Source organism: Hyposmocoma kahamanoa, unplaced genomic scaffold, assembly GCF_003589595.1.
Source record: "Hyposmocoma kahamanoa isolate Upper Pololo Valley unplaced genomic scaffold, ASM358959v1 166, whole genome shotgun sequence".
NCBI lineage: Eukaryota > Metazoa > Arthropoda > Insecta > Lepidoptera > Cosmopterigidae > Hyposmocoma > Hyposmocoma kahamanoa.
In genome coordinates, this window is record NW_020653601.1 from 1,505,121 (window position 1) to 1,515,375 (window position 10,255).

General features: G+C 33.9%; 1 protein-coding gene across 1 annotated transcript in view; it reads left to right on the forward strand.

Annotated features, from left to right (window-relative positions):
* Nucleotides 1-265: 265 nt before the first annotated feature.
* The window catches only part of LOC113225536 (dedicator of cytokinesis protein 1), a 198,497-nt gene continuing 188,507 nt past the window's right edge, over nt 266-10,255 (forward strand). The window contains exon 1 of the mRNA XM_026457860.1: nt 266-1,163. Coding sequence (XP_026313645.1) covers nt 266-1,163 — 898 coding nt within the window. The remainder of the gene's footprint in view (nt 1,164-10,255) is intronic.

The window sequence follows — 10,255 nt, forward strand, 5'->3', positions numbered from 1 at the left end:
ATTTGGACTTCGAACTTGAATACCCACATTGATAAAATGTTAACAGATTCGAAACAAGTCGTTAGTGAACGAAGTGTTTGACTATTTCGCTACTTGACGTCATAAGTGTCATGGCCAAGCGGCTGACACGGACAGTTTGAATTCAGGGGTTCCGAGTTCGAATCTGACGACTACAAAGGACCAGTTTTTTTTTTTTTTTTTTTGTCTTCTTAATTATTTCTCATTGCTTGTCAAAATTATTATTATTATTTGACCTACATCAAAAATGGATCACATGAATATTACTATCAGAAAGAAAACAAGGTCTTTCTCTCAATCGGACTGTGATACAGGAAAAGATATAACGACTAATTCATCACTCCTGGAGACGTCAACAAACAGCCTACCCTCAATCTCAGGACAAAATAATTTTCTATTGGAAGAATATAAACTAAAAATAGAAACTTTGACTCGAAATTTGGGATCTGCAGATCAAGAAATAGAAAACATGATTTTGGAAAATAATGAACTAAAACGCACTGTTGAAAAACTCAAGAAAACGGTAAACATGTTTAAGGAAATTGGCCTAGCTGAATCTTTTGACAAAATTTCGTCCCCGGTGATCCGTAAGATTAGAAAGGTTATATCCCATAACAGCCCACAAAAACCTAATAATGATCTACGTTTGCAAGTAACTGTATCTACACAAACAGAAGTTGAGTTAGAGAATTTTGGAAAGTTGCCGAAATTGGAGACAGAAAATATGAAGAGACTTAGGAAAGGGACGAAAAAACAACTACAACGAACAAAAAAACTTATAAACAATATCTTTAATTTGAAACGGAAGAATGAAAAACTGATCAGTGAATTACAGGAATGTCACTTAATAGTAAAGAACAAACAAGATAAAGAATTTGAAGACCTGAATTACTCTAGTCTTGGAGATGACACGATAATAGGGAAAAACAACACTAAAGAAAAGAAAATTGTCCATCTACCCTCATCCAAGGAGGAAGAAAGCCGAAAAGAACCCTCAGAAGATAAAAGACAAGGGAAAAATCATACTGTAATAGAAAGAGGAGTTATCGATATTCCTAAACACACACAAGAAAATACAAAAAATATTACCAACAACAACAATGGAGACAAGAACAACACTTGGAAAGAAAATGAGGTGCAAAACAGTAGGTTGACATCAACTGGAAATAGCAAGGTATATGTATTAGCAGACCAACAGGGAAAAGGAGTTAGACAGTCTCTGCAAAAACTACTGGGCTCCAAATTTTCTATATTTTCATATTGGAAACCTGGAGCAAAGCTTGTAAATATAATAGATTCGTACAAAACCGAATTATCGTTACTTACGTCTCGGGACTATGTTGTATTGTTGGGCTGTATGAATGATGACAACCCTTTAGATATTCAATGTAACCTTTTATTGTGGTTAAGTTTACTATCAAACACGAATGTCATAATATGTGAAACACCATTAAACAAGCATCTTAATGAGGCTAACTTAAGTCATACCATCAAGCTAATCTGTGGGAAGTTTAAAAATGTTGCTTACTTGGATTTAGATTTTAAGAGATTCATTCCTAAACGTTATAATTTTGCATCATTTTTATGTCGACATATATTAAGAGAAATATTGCATATTAGTTATAAATTGTCCTATGACAATTACGTTAAAAATACTGAAAACCTGGAATCACATACAAGCAAAGGTACTCAAACGGAACCCATAGAAATAAGCAGTGAGGGTTTGTATCCCTTGGCGGATACAGTCAGCAGTGAAATCAAAGAACAGCTTTTTCGTGTACAATAGGCTGAATATTCTACATCAAAATATTGATGGGCTTTTGAATAAATCTGACGAACTAATAGTAAATTTAGATGAATTAAGGGATTGTGAAAGAGAGATTGATATAATTTGCATCACAGAACATAATATGGTACAAGATGACATTGACTTACTGAATATTCCTAACTTTAAACTAGCATCACGCTTTACTAGATGCAGAAGAAATGGTGGCTCATGTATACTAATAAAAAATAATTTAAAATACAAAAATATTGACATAATACATAAATTTAACGTGCCTAATGTTATAGAATGCTGTGCTTTAGAACTCGTAGAACAAAAACTGATAATAGCTTGCGTTTATAGACCTCCGAAAAATAGAAATAGAGACCATTATTTTGAGATGTTCTTCAGTAAATTCTGTGATATGATTACATCCCTGACAGGTAACAACAGTAAAAAAATTGTCATATGTGGCGATTTAAATATTAATTTACTTGATAATACAAATAAATACACAAAAATATTTACACAAATTATGTATAATCTTAACTTAAAACCTGCTGTTGAAACTATCACTAGGCCAAGGAGTGGCACCTGTATTGATAACATATTATTTTCAAAAAACATTCGCGGTATACAGAGTGAAGTTCTTGATTGGGAAATGTCTGATCACAGTGCACAGCTGTTAAATATTCCCGTAAAAACAATGTGTAAATTTAATTACTGGTTTACAATGAAACGTGACTATAGTGCAGAAAACATTTACAAGTTTTTGGAACACCTGACACAATTAAGTTTTAATGAAGTATTTTCATCGAATGAAGCTGATGACGCATATAACGAGTTTTTTAGTTTGTTCAAATTACTCTATGATCTATGCTTCCCTATTGTAAGAAGGAAAATTTGTACTCAGCGAAAACCCAAATGGATTTCACGTGGCATAAAAAACTGTAGTAAACGTCGAAGAAATCTGTTATGGACCTATCGAATTTCAAAAAGTAATCATGACAAAGAAATATTTCGGAAATACTCTTTAAGATACAAGAAAATTTTAAAATTAACACAAAAATCCCAAAATAACTATTATATACTTAATTCTAAAAATAAATCTAAAGCAACATGGTCTATCATCAATAGCACTAAGGAACAGTTTCCAAAGGACAACATAACGCAAATAACCGTCGATGGAAAAAATATTACAAATCCCAACCAGATAGCACAAAATTTTAATAACTATTTCATAGATCAGGTGCAACCTATAAATTATTGCTCACATGAAGGTATAAAATATTGTAAGTTTAATGGCTATAAATCGATTTTCTTAAGACCTGTTAAGCCGGAAGAAGTCCGTAAAATAATAAGAGACTTAAAGAGTACAAACAGTACAGGTTACGATGAATTAAGTACAAACATAATTAAAATTGTGTGTGATATAATTTCACCAATGCTAAGTCACATAATCAACTTATGCCTCGAGCAGGGTACATTCCCATCTAAACTTAAAACCACCATAATTAAACCACTTTATAAAAAGGTCAAAGTGACATTATGAAAAATTATAGACCTGTAGCTTTGATACCTATATTTTCGAAGATTGTTGAAAAAGTGATTTTTAATAGTATTTATAATTATTTTGAAATAAATGACATATTTTGTAACGAACAAAAGGGTTTTCGCAAAAATAAATCCATCGAACTTGCAATTTATGAATTTTTGAATATTATTTATAGTAGAATGGACATGAGACAACCAGTAATGGCACTGTATATGGACATGTCAAAAGCTTTTGACTATGTGGATCACAACATATTATTACAAAAATTAGAAATTTATGGTATACGCGGTAATACTCTAGAATTAATAAAATCATATCTGAGCAATAGAACACAAATAACACAAATTAGTAGAATTTCTTTAAAAACAAAAATCGAAGGTACGTACGAATCTTCTCCAAGAACTGTGAAGTACGGAGTGCCGCAGGGCAGTATACTCGCCCCATTGCTATTTATTATTTATATTAATGATATGCCTACATCGATTCCAAATCATATGACTTTATTCGCTGACGATTGTACTATTATATTTGAGAATGAAAATGAAATATTTGACTCCCTAGTAAATGTAATGACATGGCTAAAATCGAATAATTTATTACTAAATTTTGACAAAACAATGATTATGAATTTCAAGCAGAGAGGCGACAACTCTCTGACAAACAGAATAATTTATAACAACCATGTCATAGATGAAACACAAGAGACCAAATTCCTGGGAATCTACATAAATAGGAAAATGCAATGGGAAGAGCAACTTCAAGTAATATGTAACAAACTATCGAAGCAATCATATGCTCTTTTTAAATTGTCTAAGGTGGTTAATAAAAACGCTTTACTTGTGGTTTACCACAGTTACGTAGCTGCAACACTCAGATATGGAATCTTATTTTGGGGTAACGCAAGTAATATCATACAAGTTTTTCGAGCTCAAAAGAGATGTATAAGGGCAATTTGTGGCCTAAAACAGACCGACAGTTGTAAAAATTATTTCAAAGAGTTAAAAATTCTGACTTTGCCATCCATGTATATTTATGAAACCGCCTTATTTATACGACATCACCCGGACCTTATTCCCTTGGCCACACGAGCACGTCGTCTAGGCCAGCTACGCCAAAGAATTTGTAGAACTGCATTGCTTCAAAAAAGCATGTTCGTAATGGCACCTAAAATCTATAATAAATTGCCATTACAGATCAGGCAGAGTGACACTTTCGACGAATTTAAACGCAAATTATTTAACTATCTTATTGAAAAAACATTCTACTCCCTGGAGGAATTTTTGTATATTTATTAATTTATAAAAGACATGACTGTGTATTGTAATTGATGACGTATTTTAATTTATTGACATTTGTTTAATTGTATCACTTTATTTTTAAATTTAAGATTGCCTTGGTTTAATTTAATAATGTATAATTAGTTGGTCAATGTAATGTGATTTTTATTAATAATGTTTCTTTGAGACTCTACATTTCGTATGCCTTGATGGTACGTCATGGAGATCAATATTTTAAACGTTAACATCTGTACTGTTATACCCATGATGACGAATAAAATGATTTGATTTGATTTGATTTGATTTGGTGTTTCTCCATGTGACCGCCAGAGGCGCTGTATAGTTTGCCATACAAAATTGTGAAGTATTTACGCGGTCGCTAGCGACTACTCTCAAAGTAAACTCGTGGTAGAGGTACAGGATATTGGTATCGTTGCCCTGAGTCATAAGTTGACTAGTCCCATGTGCCTGTAATTTCACCAGCACCGTTACCCTTCCAAACTGGAACGCAGTAATGCTCACGTTACTGCTTGAAATATGTAAGGTGGCAGTACTTCGCTGGACGAATTCTTTTACGAGCTCTACTGCTGCTAAAACAATGCTACTGTTTGTTACTAATGTCAAAGAGATAAAGCAAAGCTACGTCAATACTTTTGTTACTGTTCATGATTCTTTTTTTGTTGAAAAGGGGGTACTTCCATAGTGGTCCCATTTCATTTTGAAGAAAATCATCCACCTCAAAGGGTGGCTGTTCACGCATGAAGATTCATTTTCATAAATAGCGCCTAACATTAATTTAGGAGCAATTACTTTAATGGTTGATTTTGCTATTTCTCAAATTCAAGGCGTTTTTCTCTGAATATACTTTCAGTAGTGTCGTAGTGAGAACCTATTTTTATTATCTCCAGCATTGACTTACAATTATATGGACGTCGGTCCGCGCTAAAAAGTGTCCGCACTTGTAAGACGCTAAAATCGTATACAGAGCGCCAAACTCCGCTTTAGTCTTCATTTGTTCTACTGACAGCGCGATACTGCGATGACATTACAATTTAAATTTCGAATAGGTTGACTTGGGACATTTTTTTCGAGGTTTTTGTATTAGACCCGTCGTCCATTTATTTGTAAGTCAATGATCTCCAGGGTCAAGTCCTGTATAGTGGCGAACTAGGGGATATTTCAATAAAACTTAGCAAATAGACGTAATTCCACGTACTTTTGAGGTCGGTTTTTTTAGTACTCTGTACTGAGATTATTTCAATCAACTCATTATACATCCAACTGTTAAGCACGTGTCTCATCTAAGGAAGTAATGCCAGAAGTATTTTTAATCTGTCTATAACGGAAATTTCAAACAAACCGTGTAAACTTTCAAACATTTAAATTGCATAAATCAAGAAAGTATAACTGCCAAAACAATCAGAGCCCTGAACCAACCCTCTGTTATGTAATCTCAGATGTAGGGTGCCAAGAATTACGGCCACACCGCACCTGGCGTTAATTGTCAAAGTGTGATAAGGAACAAATTTTTGAAAGACACATTTTTTCATCTAGTGTGACGGGTGTGTCAGCGAGGCATGGAGCGCAGTATCTTGGAAATTGCGCTCCAAAACACAAATTGTTGACATTGGTGTCTATGCTTGAATACATCGTGCAGTTACTCATACAATATTTTATTTTTAAGTTTAAAGTGGATGTACCCCTCGAAAATCAAATCGAAGATTAGGAATTTTTCCTCTGCTCGCTCTTAATTGTCAAAGTGTGATAAGGAACAAATTTTTGAAAGACACATCTTTTCGTCTAGTGTGACGGGTGTGTCAGCGAGGCATGGAGCGCAATATCTTGGAAATTGCGCTCCAAAACACAAATTGTTGACATTGGTCATAAAGCCGCGTGCTCAAATGGAACTGAGCCGTGGAAGACCCAGAACGAGATGCGTGTCAAATTGGACGCGTATATGAGGTCTTGGCGGTCTGTAGCGGCGTTAAATCGCGAAGAGTGGAAAAAGGGAAGGGAGGTCATTGCCCTGCAGTGGGACGTGTAATGTTTTGTCTATCAGTTCTAACCGACTTGGCAAGAAGGAGGAGGCAATTACTGCTTTACTTTTTTTTTTTACATTACATTACTATATCGCCATTCTATTTCTGTGTAAAGGCATAGTATACAGCTTTAAAAAAATTGACAACCGACCTACCTGTATATTTTCTGAAAAACAGCATCTGTGTTTCCGAAATATATAATACAAAAGGTACACCTTAAGTACTTCAAATATCAATAAGGCCGTGATAACCATTATCCATCACGGTCTATCTCTTCTGCCCCTTCCTAATGCGCAGGGCAAACGAATGGAGTACTCTACCGGCATCTGTTTCCTGAAAACTACAATTTGGGCCTATTCAAGACGGCAGAGAATAGACATTTAGTAAACAAACTCGGAAAAGCTTCGGCCATTTACGAGGTTTAAAACTGTAGAGAATCAAAAACTTCAATTAAAGTTTACAGCGTAGTTTAGGGACAAAGGACCCGTTAGCTGTTTCAGGTTGTCTCGATCTGTCATAATTATTTAAGATATTCATAAAAAAAATTCGCATCATGCGTCGTTCGAGTTGGACGGAGAATGGGAACAAGCCTCACCTTTGACAAAAAAGTGACTGATTAGCAATTAAGCCATTTTCGTACCGAAAATTATTATTAAACTTTCATAACCACGACTTAGAGGCATATCTTATATAATTCGACGGCTTAGTCTTGTAAGATAAACAAAAATTAATGAAATGAGGTTCTCAATTTGACTGTATGTTCTTTTTTTTCTTTTTTTTTGTATGTATGTTACGCGATAACTCCGGTATTTGTTAACCGATTTTCATGATTCTTCTTTTGTTGGAAAGGGGGTACTTCCACAGTAGTCCCATTTCATTTTGAAGAAAATCATCCACCTCGGAGGATGGCTGTTCACGCATGAAGATTCATTTTTATTAACATCGCCTAACTTTAATTTAGGAGCAATTACTTTAATGGTTGATTTTGCTATTTCTCCAATTCGAGGCGTTTTTCTCTAAATATACTTTGAGTAGTGTCGTAGTGAGAACCTATTTTTATTATCTTCAGTGTCAAGTCCTATATAGTGGCGAACTATATTTCAATAAAACAGCAAATACTTTTGAGGTCGATTCATCAACTAGTTATGTCTAATATTAATGCAAATCACTCTATTTTTTTCGCTATAGTTACAAAAGTTATAAATAAATACCTTATTTTTAATTTTACAAAGAATCATTGAAATTTACGCTACATTGTTTTACAAATTATTTTATTGTAAAAATATTAATATATCGTTTTAAAAAACAATTTTTTAAACCACCATTGTGGTTTGTTTGAAAAAACAAATATACGTGATTTAAATCCGGAAAAATAGTTTCATTTCTTAGGATAACAAAAAGTTTAATAAATAATCTAAATACAGAGTACTAGAAATACCGACCTCAAAAGCTCGTGGAATTACATCGATTTTGCCAATTTTGATTGAAATCGGTTACCGAGTCTGCCACCCTTAGAGGGGGAACATTTTCTTCAAATTTATGTGGAACCACTATTGAGGTACTCTATGTCCAACAAAAAAAGAATCATCAAAAGCGGTTCACAAGGCGTTATCGCAAATATACAAAAACAAACATGGAGTCGAATTGAGAACCTCCTTTTTTATAGTCGGTTAAAAAGTGACTTTAAAACTAATATTTACCAAAAAATCACTTCTGTTTATAAAATATAATTTCCAAAAATAACATTTTGTAGTCAGAAGTAAGTTTACGGGAAACGTGTACCACATTTTTTATTAAGAGCTACCCCTAACGGTTCTTACTCATTCTGCCACGCAGAGGTCCAGGGTTTGATTACGTTTACTTCTCTCGTGAGTTTGGGTGTAATTTGTGGTTGTCTATGTGTGTATCCAGTAATCAATGACTCATTTTCTTACATATAAAATAAAGATTACATGAATTTCAAGTTTGAACATAAATATATAAATAAGTATTCTAAGTCGCGTACACATGGTTTCAGGTGTGAAAGAGACCGATTAGGCACTCAATCTTGAAGACAGGCAGCAGCGAATTTATGTATAAACATATAGTATTCGGCTTTACAAATTCAACCCGTCTGCATGTATGTTTCTCGAATACGAGGCTGTTTCCCGCGAATTACAATTTTGTGGCTATTAAGGCTAGAGAGAATAAGCATTTTTATTCTTTAAATGCGACGATTCTAGCAACAGAACTTAATCTGCTGGCCAAGGAAGATATATGTGGAAAACATTGGAGTTTATTATCTAAGGTCACTCCCAAAAAGACAGCTTTATTGACAAGGTCTAACTTTTCTCCATTTATTTCTATGATTCGGTTAGTCGATTTTACATTAGGTCATTCAAATTTAACACATTTTGTCTTCTTGGCGTTGAGCAATTAATTGTTAATATTAAACCAATAAACTACCTTTGAAAGGATATCATTAATATTGTCATAGTTAACGTTATGTCTGTCTGTTTTAAAAATCAAGGATGAGTCGTCAGCAACAATACTATTTTGCAAAGGTCCTTAACAAAGAATGGCAGATCAGTAATATAAATGAGAAACAAGAAAGGTCCAGGTATTGAGCCCTGAGAAACGCCCCTTTTTACCGGAGTACCCAAAGAAGTTACTATGTTTTTTGTCTACTCTCTGAATTCTACCGTTAAGATATGACGAGACAAGTTCCAACGCCTTGCCACTTACTCCGTAATATTCCAGCTTCCTAATAAGAGTAATATGATCCACGCAATCAAATGCCTTTGAGAGGTCACAGAAAACCCCAATAGCTTTCTGGGACCTTTCCCATGCAACAAAGATATGTTTTAGTAGTGCTACCCCCGCATCGCTAGTCGATCTACCACTACCGAAATACGACAGTAGTTGAGTCAAATTAACCTTTTCGAATATCTTACTTAATGCTGGTAGTATTGAAATGGGCCTATAGTTACTAGGATCAACTTTCCTACCGCTTTTGAATAAAGGAATAACCTTATTGTATTTCATCAAATCGGGAAAAATACCTTCGTCAACGCACCTATTGAATGCATCAGCTAAATTTGGAGAAATTAGATTAATTACCGAGTCTATAAATTTGGTCGATATGCCCCAGAGATCTTCAGTTTTTTTAACGTGTATACATTTAAAAGCTTTAACGATATTTTTTTAATTAACATGATGATTAAAACTAAACATTTTTCTTTAGGAGATCAATAGCAAGAGATGGAGAGGAATTTATTGATTTTGTAGTATTCACGGCGATTTCCGAAAAAAATGATTCAAAAGCTTGGGCTACCTCATCTTTTGATTTAATAAGTTTGCCGTCTAACTCTAGAACTATATCTATATCATATTGTTTAACCCTGCCTGACACTTTATTTATTATACTCCAAGTAGTTTTAGATTTATTTTCGATTGTATAATTTTATCGCTGTGCAAGTTAACCTTAGCAGCTATACATACTTTTTTAAATACCTTTGAATAACTTTTAACATATTCTATAAAACTGGAATTAGTATTATAAGTTTTCGTAGCATATAGCTCATACAAACGAGACCTACTCTTATGAATGCCTACTGTTGCC